Raw genomic sequence first — 25944 nt, 5'->3', positions numbered from 1 at the left:
TGGAAGCAAAGAAGATGGCGTATGCGAAGCTGATAGAAAGCAAGGATGAGGTGGAGATGTCGACGAATAGGGAACTTTATAAGATAGCGAGGAAGGAGGCGAAGTCGGCGGTTTCGACGGCAAAAACGGCAGCTTTTGAACGCCTCTATGCTGAACTAGAAGAGAAAGGCGGGGATAGGAAATTGTTCAGGCTAGCCAGGGTGCGGGAGAGAAGGGCGCGCGATGTGGATCAAGTGAAGTGCATTAAAGATGAGCATGGAAAAGTATTGGTAGAGGAGACTCTCATTAAACAGAGATGGCAGTCATATTTTCACAAACTCTTGAATGAAGAAGGGGAGAGAGACATCGTGTTGGGAGATTTGGAGCATACAGGGAGGCGTCACGATTTTGGGTATTGCAGGAGTATTAAGGTTGAGGAGGTTAAGGGTGCTGTCCGTAGGATGCGCAGGGGAAGAGCGACCGGACCTGACGAGATCCCTGGGGAATTTTGGAAGAGCGCGAGCTCGGCAGGTTTGGAGTGGCTGACTAGGTTGTTTAATGTCATCTTTAAGACGGCAACGATGCCCGAAGAATGGAGGTCGAGCGTAATGATCCCTCTATACAAAAACAAGGGGGATGTCCAGAGTTGCGAAAACTATAGAGGTATCAAGCTACTAAGCCATACTATGAAAGTGTGGGAAAGAGTGGTGGAGATGAGGGTGAGGAGAGACGTGTCTATTTCAGAGAACCAGTTCGGATTTATGCCGGGACGCTCAACTACAGAAGCCATTCATCTTGTGAGGAGACTGGTGGAGCAGTATAGGGAGAGGAAGAGGGACTTGCATATGGTATTCATCGACCTAGAAAAGGCTTACGATAAAGTTCCAAGAGAAATCCTATGGAGATGTTTGGAGGCTAAAGGTGTACCTGTAGCATACATTAGGGTGATCAAGGACATGTATGAGGAAGCCAAAACTAGAGTAAGGACAGTAGGAGGGGACTCAGAGCACTTTCCAGTTGTGATGGGGTTGCATCAAGGATCAGCTCTTAGTCCGTTTTTATTTGCCTTGGTGATGGATAGATTGACGCGACAAATTCAAGGTGAGGTGCCATGGTGTATGCTTTTCGCGGACGACATAGTCCTGATCGATGAGACTCGTAGCGGAGTTAACGCTAAGCTGGAGGATTGGAGACATACCTTGGAGTCTAAAGGATTTAAGCTGAGTAGGACCAAGACAGAGTACTTAGAGTGTAAGTTCAGTGAGACACCCCAGGAGGTTGGCGTGGAAGTTAGGCTTGGTGCTCAGGCCATCCAAAAGAAAAGTAGTTTCAAGTACCTTGGGTCTATCATGCAAGGCAGCGGGGAGATTGACGATGATGTCACACATCGTATTGGGGTAGGGTGGATGAAATGGAGGCTAGCTTCAGGAGTGCTATGTAACAAGAAGGTGCCACCACAACTGAAGGGCAAGTTCTACAGAGTGGTGGTTAGACCGGCTATGTTGTATGGGGCGGAGTGTTGGCCAGTTAAGATCTCTCACGTTCAAAAGATGAAAGTTGCCGAGATGAGAATGTTGAGATGGATGTGTGGGCACACTAGGAGCGACAGGATTAGAAATGAGGCTATTCGGGATAAGGTGGGAGTGGCCTCGGTGGAAGACAAGATGCGGGAAATGCGACTGAGATGGTTTGGGCATGTGAAGAGGAGAGACATAGATGCCCCCGTGCGGAGGTGTGAGAGGTTAGCCATGGATGGTTTCAGAAGAGGTAGGGGTAGGCCAAAGAAATATTGGGGAGAGGTGATTAGACAGGACATGACGCAGTTACAGCTTACCGAGGACATGACCTTAGATAGGAAGGTGTGGAGGACCCACATTAGGGTAGAAGGCTAGTATATAAGTCTCGTTATCTTTCCTTATTAGTAGGCGCATTAGCGCATTATAATTTCTTGTGCTTTGATTTATGTTATTATTTGCTACTTTCTGTACTTTGATTACTCTATTTTATCTGTGCCGCTTTCGTGATTTGCATTTCCATATCGCTTTGAATTCCTTGATTATCCTGTTTTACTGTGTCGCTTGCATTATTTCATTGCAATATCGTTTTAAATCTTTTAACCTTATCTGACCCCCTTTTTATGCTTCTATTGAGCCGAGGGTCTCTCGGAAACAGCCATCCTACCTTGGTAGGAGTAAGGTCTGCGTACATTATACCCTCCCCAGACCCCAAGATGTGGGATTTCACTGGGCTGTTGTTGTTGTTGTTGTTGTTGTTGTTGTTGTATATTTGTGGTGTTTAAATTTTGTCCTTTGCTTGGAAAGATGAGCGAATACATAAAGTTCTGGGTTTGAACCCCCGCTCAGGCATAAAATAAAAAAATAATTTTACAAGGCAGAACTGGGGGAGTGTATGCCAGATCCAGCATACAATCTTTAAGAAAAAGTTAAAGTTATGCCGAATCCGACATAACTAAAAGTTTGCCCCTCAAGGCAAAGTCTGCCCCCTCCGGCAGACTTTTAGTTAAACATAACTAAAAATCTGCCGGAGGGGCATACAAAATTTAAACTTTGCCTTATAAGGCAAACTTTTAATTATGCCTTAAGGAAAACTTATGCCTTATGGGGCATACTTTTAGTTATGTTTTATGGCACACTTTTAGTTAAGGCATTACTAAAGGTTTACCTTAAAAAGTTAAAAAAAAAATACATATATATGCTTCAAGGCAAAGTTTGCCCATAAGGCATAAGTATGCCCCCATCGGCATAAGTTTGGTAATTCCTTAACAATTTTATGCCGATGTGGGCATACTTTTAATAGGCAAACTTTTATGCCGGATCCGGCATAAACTTGTGAAGGAATTATCAAAGTTATGTCGGAACCGGCATACTTATGCCAAGTCTGCCCATAAGGCATAAGTATGTCGGGTCCGGCATAACTTTGCTAATTCCTTCACAAGTGTATGCCGATGGGGGCATAGCGAAATTTAAACTCTGCCTTCCGAATTATTTTTTAAAATTTTGACTGTGTGGGGGTTCAAACCTGAAACCCATGGGATTTAGCGAAGGGCAAAATTTAAAGATTTCAAATATGAGGGGCAAAATTTAAAGACCACCCCAAAAGAAGGACAATTCTGCGAATTGCCCAATTTTATTTGACTAAGATTCCGACCTCATGAGGTCGGTATCTTTAATTATTTAACTTAAAAGAATATCGACCTTACAAGGTCGGTTTATTAATAATAATTTATAATATTTTTAATTAAACAAACTGACCTCATGAGGTCGGTTAATTTAATTATTTGATTTTTAATTTAAAAGAATACCGACCTCGTGAGGTCGGTTTATTAAAAATAATTTATAATACTTACTATCAAATAAATTTCCGACCTAGTGAGGTCGGTACATTATTTTTTCAAATTTTGTACAATATTACGACCTCATCAGGTCGGTTTATTTTTAAAAAAATTAAAAAATAAATATTACGCCTTTACCGACCTCATGAGGTCGGTTTTTTGAGATCGGGAAATTCCCTTTTTTTAGTAGTGGCATAGCGTGTAAAAAGAGTTTCTGGATATACTTACTTCGAACCAAATCACCAGATGTAATGTGACGCATCGATCTAGCTTTGTAACGTGGTACCATGATATATGTTTTGGAAGAAAAACTTACTTCACTGACTACTTACTCCAAACAACGATAATATCATGCAATCACCTATTTTATCATGACTCCATCAGACGCATTCTACTTTTACATAATGGAGCAGGTTATGGAGAAAAAAGTGTATAAATTAATAGCCTAAAACATGGTAACTTGCTAGGAAGGCTAGAATTTGCAAGGCATTAGCTAATCACACATCAGAAGAAAATTCATATTTGTATTCGATTTTACACTAAACTAACGGTCAAATGACTCTTTACATAATATTCTATCACTTAACTATAGTTAAATACTGTATTTTTATCTCAATATATTACTTAAGCATATTAACTTATGCAATATATATATATATATATATTATTTTTTATTTTTTAAACGAACACAAAAGTAGAAAAAATGGTGTATGGGGACAAGTTAAATGCGATGTGTGACACCCTAAAGAATTTGCTAACAAAAGATACGTTAAACCTTTATCTACAAAGAAATTTGTAAATTCAGGAGTAGATTTTGAAGAAGTACCACTTCAATTGAATTTATGTTTAATCGAGATCTTTCGAATCTATATAAGAAGTAAGAACAACTCCACATGTATGACATTTTTTTGTTCAAGAATATAGTAAAAGATAGAGTTAAGCGTCAAAAACGTACCTTAAGTATCACATTTTTTTGAGTTTCCTACCTTAACTATCACCAACTAGTTAGCAAAACATGTACACCTCAACTATTAGTTGTTCACTTTTCCTAACTCATAGTTGAGATAGAAAGAGTGAACAACTGAATATAACGGTGCCCACGGAGCATTATTGACATAACGATGCCACCGACGATGTTGCCACCGACGATGTTGGACGTGGGAGATCATTTTCAATTAAACTGTGGATTTGGACATTAGGATTTTTCTCAGAGTATGGAACCCAATCCATGAATGTACTTGTAGTATTTGGAATTGAATGTTGTCACTGGTCACATTATTCACCACATACACACTAAACTACCACCGTCTTTAATCAACTTTCCAATGTCCATGTTGATCATGTGAGTCCAAATAGACGATTTGAAAATAATCCCCCACACACATTGATGTCAATCGCAACCATTATGTAAGAAAGGGAAAGGGAAAAGAGGAAAAGAAAAATGAATAAAAGTTAAAAAAAAAAACATAAATAGAAGAGGATAAAAGGCTTTTCTAATGAAATAAACACGTGCCAAACAATGATTGGTGTTAGGCGATCACTTCCTTTTCTAAAACTAGAATTGGCCGAGAAAGGAAAATATTACTACTACTTCGAAGTTGTTCATGGGGGTTATAAGACTTCTACATAGTTAAAGATAGTATGAACAGTAGGTGGATTACTTGGGGAGTGGTGTTTATGTTTTTCCCTATGAAAAAATTCTCACATTATTGAATACAGCAGCATACCGATCGCGTCATTACAAAATGAAAGCGGTTCCAATGGAACTAAATATATATTTGAAAATTCACTTTGAAATGGAACTAAATAAACATTGAAAATTCACTTTGTGATTGAAGCTTAGCTTTTAAAAAGGTTTTTAACCTTCGATGAAAGAAAAGCATCCAATAATTTAGGATATTAGAGGTAATGACACTTTATAATTAAGGCTCACTTCGCATGACTTAAAAAGAAATGTTCTCTCTCAAGAAAGGACACATCTGTGGTGCTCTCCTGCAGTTGTCATTTGCTGACCAGAAATTTATTTGCACCAACCAGTTAAAAGCCCAGATCATTTTATGCATAGAGCGCACAGCATACATACATATCATTCATTTCTGCTTGTATTCAAACGATGATCGAATGTTTCTTTACTGTTGTATATCTCCTATATATATATATATATGTGTACAGACACGCATGGAGTAGACTAGTCAATTATGTGAATAATTACTAGATGATGCAGGCCAAAACACTAGTTCATATGGCATGCCACAGTAGTGTGCAGAGAGGTCTGAAATTCTAATTAGTATCAGCAAAACCAAGGTATTCAAAAAGGGTACTGTCAGCTAAGCAAAATAGAACATTATTCTTTACAAGTTGTGCAACAAACTAGTTCCAACTCGATAACTCCCATAGTTGTCTGCATTGGTCATAACATCCCTGATAGCTACTGGATTCCATACCATGTCGGATACTCCTTAACTTTTAATTTGAATCTGATGATCGGACTCCATGCCGTTTGAAGAACTCACGAAATCCATAAGCACTTACGTCATAGTTGAACTGAAATTAAAAAATATTAATAATCAGCACCACTTCAAATACAAGGCTAGTTCGGTTTCCACAATAACTTTCCATCATGCAGACAACTTATCTAGCAGAGGGAAAATAAAGCAAGTGATAGACATGTTGGAGGCGGCACAATATAAGTTTTGTGAACTCGATACTAGATGTTATAAAATAACTAGTAACAAATATGTACTCACTAGTAACAGCACTGATGACCATTCTTCTTGCGCTGGGTAATATTGCAATGAAGACATGCATGAAAATGCAGGACAAGCAAGGGGACACTTGAATCCACTTTGCAACGGAGGACTTAGCTGTTCTTGGGCAAAATTTTGGTCTGTATGGTTGGGTTTCTCCTTTACGAGGATCTTATAAACCAGAATATTGAACCTGACACCATTACACCTAGAATAAAGTTGGTCATGGACTTATTCGGTATCTGGTGGCTCCGTTAATCTATGTGACTCTCCAAAAATACTGCCACCCGCTGTAAGATCCTCCAAAATTGCACTAATTTTGGAGAATCCGACACGCTCCCATCGACATTTTGAAGAGTCTGAGCAACATTTCCGTTAATAGGTGAATCTGGAACAAGAAACTAATAATATTGTTTTTCTTGCTAAGTTGTCGCCTTTATAGGACTTAAATTTCTGCTAGAATAAACCAGAGGGAATTTTCTGGGAAACTGTACGTATAACTGTAATGAATCTTTAACCTGCTTTGATGACAAATAAAGACATCCGTAAGAATTGCAGAATGTCAATATTTAGTGATAATTCCCTAAGATTTAAAAAACCGAAAAGAAAAAAAAAAAAAAACGCCGACTAGCTGTAAGGTAAAATTAAGACGGACTAACAACTCTGCATCCTGATGTACCGATAGCTTATGGTAGTCACAATTTTCAAGTGCAAGCATCATCACAAGCTAATGAAACAAAGAAGATAGGTGGCAGCAATGTTATCAAAAGCCACACCGCATCGCTTACAGGATGAAGCAATGTGAAGCTATTTTGTTTGGAGTTTCCAAAAATGCCGCAGCACCCGTGTCGGATCCTCCAAAATCACACTACTTTTGGAGGATCTGACATACAGCTTAAAGAGTTCGAGCATAGATGTGAAGCGATGGGTTATGACTTCATGGGGAAAGCCATGTACTTCAAAAAAGAGTGTGCCTCAAACAATGACGTGCTACGTGAGTAGCAATCGATTCTTTGAATCTCAACTTTAAGGAGTTGGCTTGATATCAACATATGTGAAAATTGGTTAATATTAGCTGTTCAATAGCAGTAGATTATTAAACTACTACATCCACCTATGTTTGGTTCTTTTTAATTTTCCGTAACTTGTGTGCTTCACTTCAGAGAAGCTTGCGCTTCACTTCAGAGAAACATGCACTTCACCTTCTCGTTTTTCTCAAGTTTCATGGACTTTGTCGACTCTCTGGCGCTTTTCGCTTTACGAAACACTGGGCAGCAAATGGAAGCGGATATGGGGCCTATTCATCACGTTGCATTTCATGGACAATTTGGTTAGAAAGGAACAAGAGATGTTTTGAAGGGTAGATGGAACACATTTCTTTTGTAAAGTTAAGATGTCTGCAAAATCTATACTTTTGGCATAAGGGCAAGGATGGTATGACAATTTTTTGGATTTTTCAGACTCCTTAAGGCTATAATGGAGAGCTTGTACATTCTCCCATTTTCAATACTCCCTCCGTTTCAATTTATGTGAACCTATTTCCTTTTTAGTCCATGCCAAAAAGAATGACCTTTCCATATTTGAAAACAATTTACCTTTATGCAATGATTTATAGCTACACAAAATATATGTGCCTCATTTTACACCACCCTATTTTTTTTTTTTTGGTAAACGCCTCATTTTACACTACAAGTTCAAAAGTCTTCTCCTTTTTCTTAAATTTCATGCCCAGTCAAATAGATTGAAACGGAGGGAGTATTACTTTTACCTTATTTTTAAAAAAAAAAAAAAAACTAATTGAACAAGTGACACTAAATATATTTTGTTTTCATAAAATATGATATCAAATGACACTAACTGAAATTTCAATGTAGATAAGCAAAATCTTCACTACGATATAATTTTGCACATAAAATTTCAAGGACAAGCAAATATTATTATCATTTCTTCACAGATACTTCAATATTCATTACGATATAATTTTGCACATAAAATTTCAAGGACAAAAACAAATATTAATTATCATTTCTCTACAGATACTCACAAACATGAGAACTTACAGGTAAAACTTTGACAGAGTATTTGGTAATATTAGGATCAGCAACTTTGCCCTGTGCAGCTGCCTGGTAGAGAGCAAACCAGAATCACTCAGTTGAAGACAATAGAAAAAAAAGAAAACAGAAAAATTATGGCTATGCGAAGACACAAAAACTGACAAACATCCAAGCACCAAGCCTTTGTTATTGACGTACTGTGAAACATACCAAACAGTGTAGCAGAGACAAATTCAATACACATGCAGAGACACATAATAGACCAAACTAAAGTAGCATTAATTAAAAACGGAAAAGAAAAGAAAGAAACAAAAGAAATCACACACTACCACTTCTGGATATAATTAACAGTAGACCACTTCTACAATAATAGTAAAGAGCTTAGTAAACCCTACAAAAAGTTCCAGTAAGTCAAATTGGTTGAACAGGTTTTCTCACTAAGAAAACCTTGTGATCAATTCAATCTTGTCTCTATGATACTAATGTAAGATGTACCGTTTAATCTTTTGTCCCCAAATTAAACTATGTAACATATAGAGGATAAAGAGAGTAACTGTTTTTATGCCCAGAAACTATAGATAAAAAAAAATAGAGCAAGCAATAAAAAATTGTAAATCTCTTTCCAGATTATTAAAAGTTTAAAACTATTGCTTGGACAGAGAGAGACAGAAAGGAGAAAAAGATGGGAGAGGGGTGGGGGGGCGAAGAATGATGAGAGTTGACATGCACAAAGAGGGATGCTTTTTGCTCAGGTTTTGCTGTCCGTACTTAAGTTGGTAGTCACAAGCTTGTCATTAGCTTTTGGTTGGTTGTGCTTCAACTAAATTATTCAAAAGCTTTATGTAAGTCACCGTGCTCGTGATTAGATGTTAGTGGCACTTTTGAGGTCAGGCACACATCTTTTCTCAGCAGGAAATAACTTGAGCTTGTCAGGTAGGGATTAGACACAACAAAAAGCCCACTCCTTTAATTGCTGCAGAATTATGCATCAGAAACATTTGACAAACTCAATATTTGAACCTCTTAATATTCTACAAACTCAAGCCTTCGCGGCAGGCAGCATAAAAAACACATGACAACCTATCATGCTTCAGCTGCACACAAGTTCTGAAGAATAAAACCACTCCCTCTCTTCACCCACTGTGTTCGATATAGCCTGATATTATGCTTTATTAGTTACCTACTATAAGTTCAATCACAAAGTAAATCCAGCAGATTCCCCTACTTTAACACAGTGTGCACCAGTGTGACATATCAATAAATTTGTTTACAAAAATTCAACATCCCCCTTCAGTTATGTAGGCCAAATTTGAGCATTCTCAATTTTTTGGAAAGGAGGAAGAAATTAAGATGTGATCAGCAAATGCATCTTATTCTCTCCCTCCGTCTATCAAGGCACTCATAAGCCACACTTAGTATAAACATATAATGCCACGACTCAACAAAAGTACCTGTTCTGGACTATGAAATATCTCAACAAATGGATATTCCTTCTTTTGTCTTGTTATGCAAAACCCAGGATACTTCGGGCATTCGACCTGAACAATACAAAATATTATTGAAAACACGGACAATGTTATGCATGAGCTTGGAAAAGATTTTATGCTATCAAATTTCAATTCAAAACAATGAGCTGTTTTCCATATTTCCAGCAGAGAAAATAAACTTGTTGACCCCCACATCACAGATGCCTGAAAAGACTTTTTTTGAACCATACTAGCAACTACATTCTATCTACACTTGAATGAGAAGTTCAAGAAGTGTCTTACACGTAAAAATTTTACATGTGGATAAAACTCAGCTGCAGACTCCTCTAGAACTTTGTCAAGATGTTTGCTGTAGTTACTCCTACAGCATCCAAAAATTACATGATCCAAGGATTAATGCGATAAAACCACAAAAGACGTGACAGCAAGGAAGAGAAACTATAAACTCATATTACTTGATCGTAAATGCAACAACTACCGGGTAGCCTTGATGAAGAAGTTGGACAAATTCCCGTTCCGAGGTAAAGTGAATGACCTTCGACGGTCCAAGATCCTTAGGATAGCCAGTGTAATACCTTCAAATAACAGAGAAAAAGTTAACCAGGCGTAAAATAAAATCCAATTGATAATTTAAAGTGGCGTTTCTTTTTACTTTTCTTTTCAAGTCCTTTGTATTTTTTATCCCTAATCACATAATATATTCTCTTTTCAAATATACATGCAAGTATATTCTTTTTTTGGAAAATAATTAAGGGAATAATGAGGAACTGAATAATTACATAGCTCAACAAACTTGAGAATCAAATATGCATTTTTTTTGTTTTCTCTCCTAATGATCTGCCTAATTCAGATTCAAATCAAAGTATTCCCACTAATGTATGAGTAAATGCGTGTGTGTTATAAAAATGAAAATGAAATACTAAAATGTACTCAAACACGGTTGGAAATCCTTTAAAACATTCTTTCAAAAATACTTTTTTAGTGATTTTCTACAAATAAAATACATATACTTAAGAAACGAGTCCGGAGCCTAAATGGCATAAATTTGCCACAAAAAAACTAAAAGGGGTTGCCCTTTTCACAATAAACCAAAAGGGGTTTATCGTGGAGGGGCCAACGTTTTATAAAAAGAAAATTGTCAAATCGGAATTAAAAAAATAAAAAATTGCCAGGCAAAACGTTGGCTGGCCAACGTTTTACAAAATCAGACTTTGCAAAACGTTGGCTGGCCAACGTTTTACAAAATAAGATTTTGCAAAAACGTTGGTCACCCAACATTTGACAAACTAAAGTTTTGTTTTGTTTTGTTTTTAATTTTTTTTTAATTTTTTTTTTTAAAATGAGGTACCTTTTGATTTTTCCCTTTTAAAATTTCAGTGAAGCTTTTTTTTAATTCAAACATACACCACAAGTCATATAATAATTAACTCAAACAAATATTCTAACTCTACCCTTTCATACAATAATTTAAAATGCGTTTTCTAATATGTGAACATAAAAATAAATACTAAAAATATAAGTTAAATAAATGTCGCACATTATCTGAATAGTAAATGTTAAATTAAATATGTAATTAAACACTACAAGACATATTATATATTTATTATAATAAAGACAGCAACATATTCTTGGAAGATTACATAAGAAAACAACGATCGTACAACTTAGGCAAAAACATAAAAACCAACAAGCAACAACAACTACTGATTTCTATCGGGGCATCGATTCTTGTTATGACCTGTTTGCTTGCACGCTACCCCGACAAAAATCAGTAGCTGTTGTTGCTTGTTGGTTTTTATGTTTTTTCCTAAGTTGTACGATCGTTGTTGCCTTATGCAATCTTCCAAGAATATGTTGTTGTCTTTATTATAATAAATATATAATATGTCTTGTGGTGTTTAATTACGTATTTAATTTAACATTTATTATTCCGATAATGTGTGACGTTTATTTAACTTCTATTTTTAGTATTTTTTTTTATGTTCACATATTAGAAAACGCATTTTTAATTATTGTATGAAATGTTAGAGTTAGAATATTTGTTTGAGTTAATTATTATATGACTTGTGGTGTATGTTTGAATTAAAAAAAAGCTTCACTGAAATTTTAAAAGGGAAAAATCAAAAGGTACCTCATCTTCATAAACAAAAACAAACAAAAAAACAAAAAAATCTTTATTTAACATTTACTATTCAGATAATGTGTGACATTTATTTAACTTATATTTTTAGTATTTTTTTTTTATGTTCACATATTAGAAAACACATTTTAAATTATTGTATGAAAGGGTAGAGTTAGGATATTTGTTTGAGTTAATTATTATATGACTTGTGGTGTATGTTTGAATTAAAAAAAAAAAGCTTCACTGAAATTTTAAAAGGGAAAAATCAAAAGGTATCTCATTTAAAAAAAATAAAAATAAAAAAAATAAAAACAAAACTTTAGTTTGTCAAATGTTGGGTGACCAACGTTTTTGCAAAATCTTATTTTGTAAAACGTTGGCCAGCCAACGTTTTGCATAATCTGATTTTGTAAAACGTTGGCCAGCCAACGTTTTGCCTGACAATTTTTTTTTTTTTTTAATTCCGATCTGACAATTTTCTTTTTATAAAACGTTAGCCCCTCCACGATAAACCCCTTTTGGTTTATTATGGAAAGGGCAACCCCTTTTGGTTTTTTTGTGGCAAATTTATGTCATTTAGGCTCCGGACTCCTTAAGAAACTCATTTAGGCATTCGGTATATGAACCTACTGATATGACTAATTTGAATTCGTATCAGGTAGTCCAACTATGGTTGAGTACATATTTTTTTCTCTTAGTCCTTTCAGTACATCAAAAAAGCCAAGATGGAAATGTACCTAGCCAAAATATTTTGATCTTCAACATTCATTACCTTTTTAAGTTTGTTTCCAAGCTCAGGACTGCAAGGTTTTTCAAGACTATCAGCTCAAGTGGATCGATTATGCTTGCTGAAAATAAACTATCAAACCAAAGCAAAATAGCACCATGTACAACACTCACACAGTCACACTCCACAAATTGTTCAGGGAAGACTATTTCTACTCTAGCAATATCATTGGACTTGTTAACACAGAGGAGAAGAAAAAGGGAAAGCAAGAACTGCTGCTTAAGCAAAAGACAACAAGAACTGCAACGCAAAAGAATCGTATGCTAGTAGCCCAAGGCTGCGGTTCCATGGTAAGAGCAGTGTGATGTATAAATTAAGCTCACGTCACGATTCCAAATTCTGTAGCTGACAAAAAGCTTAATATTTAAATGGAGAAAGATAGAGAGACGGACCCATTATATTCACTGATGTTCCAATTGTGCTAAATCTGGCCCTTGGGGATTTCACGGACATTTAAAAAAAAAAAAAAAAATGGTCAAAAACACATCTGAAATATCACTTTTTTATAATTTTCCTACCTGAATTATCCGGTGTTTGCATTTTCTACCTGGACTATCACCAATTATTTGGCAAAACATACCTGAACTATTAAGTGTTTGCGTTTTCTACCTGAACTATTTATCAAAATACACATCGACTAGTATCTGATGGTGAAGTGATACTTCAAATGTGTTTTTTACCATTATCTCTTAAATTTTGTTTAATTTTCCAATTAATTCCTTTAATTATCTTCGTGGAGTTGCCATTTGGCACCATTTTTTAACACAAAACAAAAAAATGCACATCAGATACTAGTAGAGGGGTGTTTTGCTCTAGTTGGTGCTACTTTAAGTAAGAATGCAAACACTGATAATTTAGGTAGGATACTCACAAAAAAGTGATACTTAAGAACCAAACAAAAAAAAAAAAAAAAAAAAAAAGAGGGAGAGAATGGTAGAGTGCTCAAATGAAAAGATACTTCATAGTGGCAAATGATTATAAAGGATAGGCCGGTGCACGAAGCTCCTGCTATGAGCAGGGCACGGAAAATGGCCGGACCAAGGGATACTTCATAGTGGCAAATAATTAAATGCAATAAATTGGAAGAGCTTTGATTAACTTATACAAGAGAAGTCAAAAATAAACTTAGGGAAGATACAAACCTACCTACCTTCCCTTTTCTAACTCTTAAAAAAAGCTTGAAGGCCTATATGCCATACATACCAGAAGGGGGATAAAAGGCATTCCACCATGTTACAACAGAATTAACAAAACTTAAGATGGGAAGAAGAAACTGCCTTCTCCCCTCATACTATTAAACTTTACATGATTTTTCACTTCATAGCTTATATATTTGGAGAAACCACATCTAAACCATATGCATTCTTATTCTCACAGATCCAAAGAATATGTAGCAAACGAGATATTTCAACTTTGGATAAAGCAAACACCGGCTTATCGGTCATAACCCATAGCTACAACAGGGATCCTGACTTTGTGCCCTCTGCTACCTTTCAGTAAAACCTCTCCGAAACTGTAGGCCCCGCTGACTGATCGGACAGTAAGTGTTACCGTGAATTTCCTTGAGGCACCACGTCTTAAAGTCATTGCAGGAGGATTAGTTTCAATGGCAATTTCTGGAGCCATTCGTGCTGTTACAACATAAGTTTCTTCCTCAGCAACATTTGTCACTGTGCGTGTGACTGTTTGAGTTCCCACGAGGTGTGAAACTGCAATTGAGGGTGAGTTGAAATTTGATGGGTGACCAATGGTGTAGTTGCATGGGGAATGTGTGAAGTTCTTTATCTCGTGAGCATCAATTCCAGGTGTGGTGCATAAAAACCCCAAATAATCTTGATAACCTAAAATCAAACAAAAGCTAAATCAATCACAACATACTGAAAAATGGAGCTCAGGAACGCTGTTTGCATTTGATATTCAACCCGTATAATGTTACACCCACTATAAAGCTCCAAAAGTTTTGGACAAAGAACTGCATTTCTATCGCAAGTTCGTGAGAATACAATCTTCCATTACACTCTCTCTGTCCCAATTTATGTGACACTCTTTCCCTTTTAGTCAGTCCCGAAAAGAATGACACAATTGTATATTTAGTCACAATTTAAATGGGACGGAGGGAGTACTATTTTTGATGAAGAGACAATCTTCTATTATAAGTTTCCCGTACTTCTGTCCATGTAAGTTTCTTACTTGCAGGTTTGGCCACTAAAATTTCTTATATGCATTTACATTTCTTGAATTCTACTTACTCTTTTAGGGGAAGATGTTTCATGTTCAGAAAAAAGAAAGATGTTTAGATAAACCCAAGAGAAGTCAAGAGGTATATGTCAACCTTCAGACGAATCCTTGTAAGTCAATAGAAATGACCACAACGACGTAACCGAAATGTACGTTTGACTTCAGTCAACCAAAGATGATGCAAAGCATTAGACAGAATCTACAGTGGTTATTATGAGGAAGCTGAAAATTTTTCGTCAGAAAGCTACAGTGAAACAAAATAAGTTTTTTTTTTTTTTTTTTTTAAATAACCGAGAAATCTCTGAGGACCAGCGGCACAAGGTCCAAAACTCAAGTGTATCAAAAGCAATTAGTCAAATAGGATCTCCAGCTTTAGTAATTGCTAAAGGCGCTAACTGTTCCCAATTAGCAAGAGGATTATCTAAGTAGGATTCAAAATCTGGTTAGAAACAATAAGCTATATCAAAACTAGAGGGAAAGAGGAACAGAAGATCACCTGCATCAAAAATGAGTCCGGGATCCAGAGCTGCTCTAGGATTAACATGTCCACTTCCATAGTCAAATGGAGTAGCTCGAACAAGCTTCAAGGTCTCAGATCCAGAATACTGTTGTGCTTGAAGCGGTCTCTCCGCCCTATCAATGGTTGATGAAGTTGTCATCAATGCTGATTTAATAGCAGCAGGGCTCCAATGAGGGTGGTGCTGCTTGATGAGGGCTGCTATTCCTGCTATATGAGGCGCTGCCATGCTGGTTCCAGAGATCATTGCAAATCCTTCACCTGATTCAAGCAAATTTTTTGAAGTATGTGTAATACATTTTGACTATGCAACTAAATATTTCTAGTCAGAGTTTTCGTTTCCCACTATCACTTTAAATCACTTATTGTTTTAGTCTGAACTTAAAGCCAACCAAATGGACATAAATGATCAATTTTCTTGACTTAAGCAAGAGAAGCATCAAATTCCGTATACAAGACATCTTTTATACTTCTAAATAGGTAAAGAAGCCAAAAACTCATCATTGTTTGTGGCCAAGTCTAAAATAGGCTTGAAATTAAAATAAATATGACTTTTCTAAATATACGAGCGTCTAATTCTTCCTCTTTCATAAAATGGCACCATCTAACAGGAAACATAAAACATTTTAATTGATTTACCTATAAACAATAATATTAAGGCTTACATACCACAATAGTTGGCTTCATCTGTCCCATTGGGGGCCCAGGCAGCCCAAATAAGAGAACCAGGAGCCAGTATATCGGGTTTAAGGAGATCAGCATCTTGAAAGCTGTAATCTTTGATATTAGGTCCTCTAGCAGAGAAGATAGCTACTTGAGGTGCAGATTTTTGGAGTATCGGCCTCAACCCATTCCCAATGCTTCCCATTGATTTAAAGCTCTTAACTCGTCCAGTCCAATCTCTTGAAGTGGTGATGTTGTAGTAATTTACAAGCTCCTGAAAATAGATGCAAGCATACAACTTTAAATAACGTATGCAAAAAGAGAAAGTTCTACCTATACAAGCTAATTGAATTAAGTCATTAGAAAGGACGCTACTACTTTTTTTCCTCGGGAAACAGCCTAAAGGAAACCAAAAAAAAAAAAAAAAGCTAAAAGAGAATTGCAAGGACACCAATTAAAGAGTGCAGAGAGTTTGGATACTTGCCATTGACATGGAAACATCTGTTATGAGAATCCCAGGAAGTCTAACAGGAACAGGGTCAAACTTTGTTCCTGGTGAAGCATTTTCTACAGCAAGAACAAAGCCAGCTGCACCAAGAGCTTTTGCTGTTTCCGCGACTTTTTTAATTGACGCCGTGCCAACTACGAAATTGAAAGAATAGCCGCAAAGAAGGATGTTTCCCTCCACCAAATTCTTGTTTAAAGCTTCTGGCTTTTGACAGTCTGCAGGACTGTACTTCGTAACTGAAGAATCCAAAAGAACATCATTTGCTGCTACCATAGTGAATGTCCGGTTTGGATGTGTGGAAGCTGTAGAAAACCGAAACGTTTGCTTAGTAGTGGCAGAGATTTAAAACAAAAAACTAAGTCTCTATATTAGCATATGTGTAAAATGGTCAAGATATAACACCACACAGTTAGCACCCCATTAACAATCTTACATCTCATCGTCAATAAGCATCTGATTATTCCCTTCATTTCTTCTTCTTTTTCTTTTATTCGCTTCGTTCAGTTCATTACACTATTTTGGGGGATCTGAAGTTTCAAAAGCCAATGAACTTTGTGAAGCCAGGCAGGGAGAAGACGGAACGACAATATCAATGACATGGCAATTGAGGACATGGATTAGACTTCATTGCATGAAGTCATAAGCGACTAAAAACTTATGGAAGATCTATTACAAGGAAAATAAGAAATGATGCCAGCTAGGGCAAAGCAGCTGCCAAGCTATTCTGCATGGTGCTGATACTTAAACCGCGTGTGCTACTTTACAGTTTAAACACAAAGATTATATATTGATCATTACTCTGACAAGTAGATGAATCAAGGACTGAAGGACATATACCCAGGAAACAATAAACAAAGAAGAAGAAAAAATATGACCAAGCCACAACAAAAAAGTTATAAAGAAACATCTTGAAACTTCAGCAATCATAAATTTCCTGTAAGACCGAACATGTAAAAGTTTCTGGATTTAACATAGATGAATCGGCCATTTGCAGTTTAGGTAAAAACAAAGGGTGATGGCGTCCAAAGCTGATTTAGACTTTTAATGAACGAATCAGAGCAAGATCAACTGATTGAGGGGCAACACTTAGCGTATGTCAAAAGGCATAAATCGCTTACGTGATAGACCGATTCCAGATAAGATTTTCCCATTTCCCAATGTCAAATGATTCTTGTATCTACGATCATCAACTGCAGCAGCCACTGATGCTATCCATGGACTATAAGACAACAAAGTTTTAGGGAAAGGACCTCCATTTCCAGCAGCCTGTGCAACAAATACACCGGCTTTCACAGCTGAAAGAAGTGTAGCATCAAAAGGGTTCAAAAACGTTGTCTTCGTAGTTGCTGGTGGACTGTTTGGTCCCACAGAGAGATTAAGAATGTCCACACCATCATGAACAGCCTGTAAACAAAAGTACCCTTTTATCAGTTCTACAGTGTAAAAGATGACGCAGTCACAGCAAGACCAATTAAATATCAAATTCGAGCAAATTTATAAGCTCTATTTACAATTTTCCAAATGAGAGTACAGTAACCACAACAATTTACAAATCATGCCTCAAAAATACTTGCTAATACCAAGTTGATTTCAGCTCTGATTTGCTTTGAATGAACGAGTTGTACAGTGTTATTAAAAGCCATCGCTTAAAGTGATCCCTAATGAGTTGCAGTTAGTTCTTTGAATCTCAACTTAGAGGAGTTGAATTACTATCAGCATTATTGTATCCTTCACAATTTCATTACTATAGTACAGAGGTAATATATTTTTGGTGTTTATAATTTTTTTGTAATTGTGCACTTCATTTCACGCTTTGCACTCAAGTCACTTTCCGCTCTCTTTAAAACACTGGTGGTACATATTTTTCTCTTTCAATTTACAGTTTAAAAACGTACAAGTTCTGTTGCATCAATTCTTCTAACAATTGTACACAATGTTTCACAAAACCTTTATCGTTTCTCTTCTTTTCTTTTTGTAATTCAGAAGATTTTTTCATTAACAAAACACTAGGATGATGTCAAAAGGAGTCCAGAGCCTTATGGGCACGTTTTGGAAGCCAATAAACAAAACGGGGTTGCTCAAAAATTCACATACCAAAAGGTGTTGTTCGTGAACTGTGCTGCGAACTGCTACAGTTTCACCGGACAACCCCTGACGTCTGTTTGCTCCATTTAAAAAAAAAATATAGAGTTCGCAAGAAGACATAGAATTAGACTAAACAAAGGAAAGGACTCCCGTGGGCGCAAGGGTTCTCTCATATTGCAACCTCCACATCCACTTCTTCTATGACTTAGGCTGCTTCATTCGATAGGCTAGTTGCCATTTTCGATTGAGAAAGCGGAGGGCCCAGTGAGCTCTCGAATAGTGCACCAGAACGAGGCCGGAGAGACGTAAACCTTAGATCGGCTAAGATCGAATTGAACTTTCTTTGATTGAGCGAATCCTGCCCAATTTTGATAATGTGAACTAGAAAATAATTATTATTTTTTACAGTTCGCATATTAATTTATGAACTACCCATTTTTATTTTTATTTTTTTTTGAAAAATTATTATGCTCATAACTTGCGAATTAATAATCTAACTCAAAAGATTTTCCTTTACAGATGGAAATGTCAGACGTTTGAATAAAGGCTATTGTTCTAATACAGTTCCATTGTTTGGTCATATCAATCGTAATATTTTTTTAAATTTAATATGCAGGTCGTGAAATAATTCGCGACCCATTTGAATTTTTGTTTAAACACGCTGAAACAGTAACAGTTTTTGCTGCCTTAGCTCGTCATTCACTATAAATATATAGCAAATCCCTTGACTCAGAGCAATTTACTTTGCTGTTTTCTGTTCATTTCAGAAAAAAGTATGACGGAAACTCATGTAAGAGTTAATTTATTTTGGGGTGGTGAAGTTGTGTACGAGGCAGGTTCGGTTAGATGTAGTTGTCGTCCTGAAGTAGTGCAAAGTTTCCCAATCTCCCTCATATATGATCGTCTGCAATGGTGTTTAGGACTAAACTGGCCGTATGTGATCCCAAACTTTTGGTGGTTATCACCAGACGATATCCAGTGTCCTTTACGGCCAATGGGTTTCCAATTATATCAGGCTTTAGTCAGTGGGAGAGTTCGAACTCATGACGTGCACCTAACTCACATTTCACATTCGGTTTTTACCACTGAACTGAAGCACCACGGACAAAAGCAGAACTCTGAATTTACATGATTATATGCTTCTCGATATCCAAACTCCAACTTATCAAACCTTGAATCTACCATTCCATTCACTATGAGAGCAGCACGTAGAATCGGCCTTGATCCCATAAACGCAGTTTGCAAGTTAAAGTAAGCTCTTTTATTACTCGGTAGCCTTCTCGATAACATGTTATTTACTAGACATTGCCCACAAAGGCTGATGGGTCAGATATAAGTATCATTTTTTTGCTTCGACTTTTCTATCTCTGTGAAGGAATTCTAATTTTACATTGTTTCTATTACCTTTGATATCTAACTACTTTATCTAGTTGATGTTTACAAGACTTTTAGTCTCAACTTGTATAAACTGGTTGTGACAAGATTCTAGAGCTAATCTTCTTTGGTTTTGTCATTAGAAGTGTTTGTTATCTAGGGAAATCTTTGGGATTACTATATTGAGGAGAGAGACCCTGTAAGCAATAAAATGGGTACCTTTGTGATTGTTTTATTTTAAGAACACATAAAAAGTGTCTCAGCCACAGAGAATAACCAATTCACAAGCAAACTCTTTTGGTTATAAAGGTCAACCCGCATGTCCTCATCTCTGCTGTGCTGAACTCAAATATGTTGATTATTTTTATTTTTTTTAATAAGGTAAATAAAATATGTTGATTATAACACCCAACAATTTCTAAGTTAAAGTTTACATGCATACAGTTTATCCATATTAATCATTTTCATCGGTCATACCTGTTCAATAGCAGCAACTACATCTGAAACAAACCCTCCAAATAGTCTGTATAGTGCCTTGTATACAGCAATTCTACAAGGAATAAGAATTTCAATTTTTAGACGACTTTGTAATACTAAAGAGACGAGACACTATGCTAGTCAAATCTTGGAAGTGTTACTTTAACATACCTCGCACGAGGTGCCATACCACTTGCTCTTCCGAACTCAAATCCATGCATTCTGACAGGAATCCCATTGTTTCCAGCAGCGATAGCTGCCGTGTGGCTGGCAAAAAGAACCGTCGATGTCAGTCTGGATACATTTATTCTTGAAAGACAGTAGTGAAAAACTTTTAAAAACTAGAAATACAGTCTATATGAGAAAAGTAGCTTTCAAATATTGAAGCTTTATGAAAAAAATCTGGTGGGATCAATCTTATAAAGCAGTTCCTCTTGCATGGAAGCATGTTCAAAATGACGAGACATTTTTTTCTCTTTTTGATCAGTTATTTTTATCAGTTCAAAATGACGATATCAATAGAATGATTACTCATTAAAGTAGCTCTATGTATTGATGTTGCTAAAGAGGAAAAATTAGAAGTTTCAGAAGATGACAATAATGTTTCGTTGTTAGTTATCACCAAGTCTATATCATTTAGGTAATTTGACAATCAAAGGTACTTCAGTCCTAGTACACACTGAAGAATAAGAGATTTTTGTCTACAGGCAACTATGGAGTCTCTTAAGTGAATATAGCTACTTCTCAACTCCCATAAAATGCTTAATTTCTTTTAGCATCTGCAATTGTGTATGCCATTGCCAAGAAAAATTGAAGTTTACCCAAATGGATGGCAGTTGGAAAACACCATAGCTTTTAAAACACAATGAAGTTAACATTGTAAATAATTAAGCTCAAACCTTCCGTGTCCATCACCGTCTAGAATAGAATCAAAATCAAGTTCAGGATTAAATGAACCAGCTGCTTTTGCAGCTTCCACAAAATGTTGAGCACCTATAATCTTCCCGTTGCAATATTTTTTCTTGGTGTTAGGATCAACTTCGCATTTTCCTCTATATTTTGGAAGAGGTCCATAGGGTTCAGAGTTGTGGCTTGAAAAACTTGGATGGTGTGGATAGATGCCAGAGTCGATAAAACCTATTACGATATCCTCGCCTGCCCGGTCAAATCCACCACCTGTCGGCCATACTCCTGTAGGAAGCCCCAGAAACTGTGGCGTGTGAGTTGTAAGCCTCCTGACCTTCCAATCTCTCTCCACAGACTTCACACCAGGAGCTCGTCTGAGGATTTCTGCCTACTAATATAATATATTCTTTATGTAAGAAAATACAGGTAGAAAATACTGATCATGCTCAACAATTAATAGAAGGAAAAAGACGAGCAGTCTCTGAAAGAGCAGAGTGTCACCTGTTCATGTGAAATATGAGCTGCGAAGCCATTTATTAGATGACGGTAGCTGTAGATTTTCTTGTAGGTCCCACGGTCAAATAGCAAAGCTAGAAGCATATCATGCTTCTTTTCCAGATGTCGGGAATAGGATGTAACCAATTCACTGAAAGTACACAATGCAAATAAGAGTAAGCATATAAGGTTTCACCATCACAGACAGTTATCGGACGGAAAGCATTTTCTTGGACATTTTTTCCGTCATGAAGACTGAAGACATCTTCTGGTGTTTTGATTACCATAAAACATTTTCTAAAGAAAAAGGTTTCATCAAATGGAAAAATATGACTTCCCTAACTTATGAGCAAAAAACATTTCTTTTAAAGTTATCCAAACTGTTACTCTATATTATCAATCAGTTACCAAAAAAAAAAAAAAATTAGTATCAATCTTTAACACTTAAAACATCATCAAATTTAACAATGCAAAACACTACCGAAATGATGACATTTTGAACATGTTAAATGCTAACCAATTAATGACATTATCCTTGCCCTTCAATAAATATTTTCCAGCAAATATTTTCTACTCACTATCAAACACTAGAAAACATTTTCAAGGTAAATGTTTCACTTCATATTAAACTCAAATTTCTTTTTATGTCCGTCATGGTATTATTGTTTACAAGTGAGCATCGTGGAAGGAAGTGAACATTGTACAAAATGCACATGCATGGAGATTGGAGAATTAACCATTTTGTAAAAATGAATCTCAAAGCAGTAACATTACAATGTCAGACTGATTATCTTACCAAGTTCTACAAAATTCAAAACAATCACATTTTGTCACAAATTGTAACATCGCTTTCCTATCTAACATACACCTAAAACTGAAAGAAAAATTTACACAAACGAAAATTTGATAGAATCCCCCTCTATTTTTTATTTTTATTTTTTTTTGAGACTTGTAACAGACTAGGGTGTGCTTGGTATGAAGGAAAACATCAAGTATAAAAAGTCAGCAAAAGAAACATCAAATGAACCTTGTGGTCACATAGACAGACTAGGGTGTGCTTGGTATGAAGGAAAACATTAATGTTTTCCAATTTTCTCGTGTTTGGTTGGCCAAAATATTTAGGAAAACATTTTTCTCCAGGACAACAAGTTCCTCAAAACTGAGGAAAATGACTTCCCTAATAAAAGTAGGAAAAACAAGTTCAATAAGTTGCATTCCCAGTTCATTATCTCCTCCCCCACTCACCCAATGCCCCCAACCCCCACCCCTTGACCATCCCACCCCATCAAACCCCTCATAGTATTTTGCTAGATTACATATAAATGCTCTTGGAATAATTATTATTTTTTTGCTTACTCACCAAACACTAGAAAATAACTAACAAACCGACTTACTTTCCAACAAAACACTTTCCTTCATACCAAAACACACCCTAATCAACTGTAGTTTTCATACTTCACCTGCCTTAAGGCATGATGTTCAAACACCTGAAGGAAGAAAAAAAAAAAAGTGGCCATACCTCGTGGTATCAATTTTCTCATCAGACTCCTCTACAGCAGTGGCTTCAAAGCCATCAATGCCACCTTTATAACTTATGACAGGTTCTCCTTCAACTGTTACTATGTAGATTTCAGCCTTAACAACATTCAAGATACTCAACAATAACAACACAACAACAACAACAACACTAAATCCCATTTTAGCACAGTCTCTTCAGACACCTCCAAACTCCAAGATACCTACACAAAAATCAGTAATTATTCAACCACCACAAAAATCATATCCAAAATACCAAAAATAACATAATTATTCCAAAGTAGCACACACGTGTAATTTTGTAATTTACTATGCTAAATACTGAGGAAACTAGTGTTGGTACTCTATGCATCAATTCTTGTACCCACCTCACAAAATCAAGAAAACACAAAGAGGAACTCACTCAAGCTCAACAAACTCAAAGGGTATTCAAAAATATATAAATAAAGAAAACCCAAGATGTCAAATAAGATAAAATATTATTATTGTACTACTCTACAAGCTAACTGTAGAGTAACCTTGTGTTGTACTCTATGCACCATCCCTTGTACACCACCTAATAAAGCAAGCAAAATACACAGCACTAATTCTTTCCACCTCAAGAGACTTAAAAGGGCATTCACAAATGAATTAAGTAAATCCAAATATTTTAAAAAAAAAAAAAAAAAAAACTAGATGCCAAATTTTACTAGATAATGCAAATATTCATCTCTACATTCAAAAAAAAAAATTACAAGTATATATTACACTAATAAGATAAAATAATATTATTGCACAATTATGCAAACTAATTGTGGAGTAAGCTTGTGTTGTACCCTATGCATCACCCCTTGTACCCATCTAATAAAGCAAGCAAAATACACAGCACTAATTTACTCCAGTTCAAGAAACTTAAAATGGCACTCACAAATAAACTTAAAAAATCCAAATATCCAAAAAAATAAAAAAAAACAAAAAAAAAAACACCCAGATGCCAAAATTAACTAGATAATGCAAACTACACTCAAAAACAGAAAATTTTACTAGTACATATTACACTAATAAGTTGATCCAAAAGCTACATTACTGGAAAATGTGTTTACTTACAAGTGAAGCAAATTGAAGAAAAAAGCACAAAAAAACCAAGTAGAAATAGTAACAAAGCTGAGATCTTTACTCACAAAATGATCCAAGAAAAGAATCAAATTAACAAAAATGGTAAATATGAGCTCTTTTTAAGCAGACAAAGCAAAAAAAAAAAAGAATTAAAACTGGGAATATATGTATATTATACTTTTGTTTTGTGTGTGTCTAAGGCACCATGAAAATGGAATAAGGATCACACAATGATATGAAGTTGTTTTTTGATGTTTTTAACTTTGTTGGTTTGTCACTCTAAAGAGAGTAAAAAAGTAAGGAAATGCTAAAGCTATAGATATAGAAATGTGTATGTATATGTAGAGAGAGAGAGAGAGGAGTGGAAAAAGAAAAATTGAACTTTAGTGGAGTGTAGTGGCGGAGGTAGTTAGGGTTCTTTTTCATTTTCAATTTTCTAGTTATTTACTTTATTTAAATTTATCGATAAATTTTATTTAGACATTCGGATTATAACGTGTTTTAATTGAGAAAGTGAATACATAATAAAGTGTTCTAACTAGACATTTCTAACTTATATTTTGAAAAAGTTTATGCTCGTGTTCTTAAGCGTTCACATAATATAGGTAAATACTTGGCCACACAGGGTATTTTACACTAAATTAATGCAACTATGATTAAATAATTTAATGAAGTAAATATAAATATTAGTTAATCACGGTTAAGTAATAGTTGTACATATTCATATACATGTCATATATCTATTGGTTTTGTGTAAATATCTGATGCGGGTGACTTCTCTTAAAGCATACACATCAATAATAATTGGAACATGTCTGAGATTTTACGGCTAAGCGAAGTTAATGTGTATTATTAAGGATGTATCATATTTTAAGTGATTAAATTATCTGCATAACGGGCATTTGAGAGCATACGCGAAGCTTTTTCAAAATTTTGAGTCAAAAGCATCTGATATAAACAATTTATTATATTTTCTAGTACTCAAGCGAAACAAGTCATAAGTAAAGATTTTAAATAAATTTTACTAATAAGTTTATGGAATGTCAATTTATTCAGCCTTTACTGAATGAACCATGCTTCTAAGTAGGACTGTCAAAATATCTTCTTCTTTTTTTTGTAAATATTAGATAATATTGATTTTCTAATCATATAATTCTCTTCAACATTTGAGATCTATACAAAGCATAAATAAAGCAAGATGGTTATAGTAAGTTCATAACTAGTATAATAAACATTTTTTTATTATAATAAGAATGATTGATATAGTAGCTAAATTCAATCAAAGAACATTTTATATATATGTTATTTATCAGTATCTTTTTGTTTTTCTCTTTATTTTTTCTTAATACTATATTTGTGATGCTTTTATATGTTGACTGTAGTAACGCGCTTAGACAAAATCACCGAAGAGGCGAAGATGGAGGAGTCCTGTATGAAATCATTATTAACCCAGATAAGATTTTTGTAATAATTACGACAGGCCCATCTTTCTTTTACGAAATAACATTTTTTTTACCCATGA

General features: G+C 35.5%; 2 protein-coding genes across 5 annotated transcripts; both read right to left on the bottom strand.

Moving 5' to 3' along the window:
- Positions 1–5515: 5515 nt before the first annotated feature.
- On the bottom strand, positions 5516–13162 carry LOC132601346 (uncharacterized). The gene is made up of 7 exons (XM_060314443.1): positions 13109–13162; positions 12514–12743; positions 10075–10194; positions 9902–9980; positions 9584–9670; positions 8139–8201; positions 5516–5875 (listed from the first exon to the last, which is right to left on the bottom strand). Exons 1-7 carry the CDS (start codon positions 13160–13162, stop codon positions 5798–5800), a joined length of 711 nt encoding a protein of 236 aa, XP_060170426.1. The 3' UTR covers positions 5516–5797.
- A 418-nt stretch (positions 13163–13580) lies between these two features.
- On the bottom strand, positions 13581–24771 carry LOC132603246 (subtilisin-like protease SBT2.5). 4 transcript variants are annotated; one of them, XM_060316207.1, is made up of 11 exons: positions 24601–24771; positions 23311–23530; positions 21798–21942; positions 21290–21684; positions 20562–20657; positions 20391–20463; positions 17573–17858; positions 16431–16756; positions 15953–16220; positions 15263–15544; positions 13581–14369 (listed from the first exon to the last, which is right to left on the bottom strand). In XM_060316207.1, the coding sequence occupies exons 2-11, from the start codon at positions 23487–23489 to the stop codon at positions 13963–13965; spliced, it is 2457 nt and encodes an 818-aa protein (XP_060172190.1). In that variant the 5' UTR covers positions 23490–23530; positions 24601–24771; the 3' UTR covers positions 13581–13962. The 4 variants fall into 4 exon arrangements, with proteins under 4 accessions (XP_060172190.1, XP_060172191.1, XP_060172193.1 ...); XM_060316208.1 differs by lacking the exon at positions 24601–24771 and adding an exon at positions 24488–24506; XM_060316210.1 differs by lacking the exon at positions 24601–24771 and adding an exon at positions 24414–24432.
- Between the last annotated feature and the right edge of the window lie 1173 nt (positions 24772–25944).

Source organism: Lycium barbarum, chromosome 7 (genome assembly GCF_019175385.1).
Source record: "Lycium barbarum isolate Lr01 chromosome 7, ASM1917538v2, whole genome shotgun sequence".
Lineage (NCBI taxonomy): Eukaryota > Viridiplantae > Streptophyta > Magnoliopsida > Solanales > Solanaceae > Lycium > Lycium barbarum.
The sequence above is the reverse complement of the archived record's forward strand: the minus strand, read 5'-3'. Positions and strand labels throughout refer to the sequence as shown.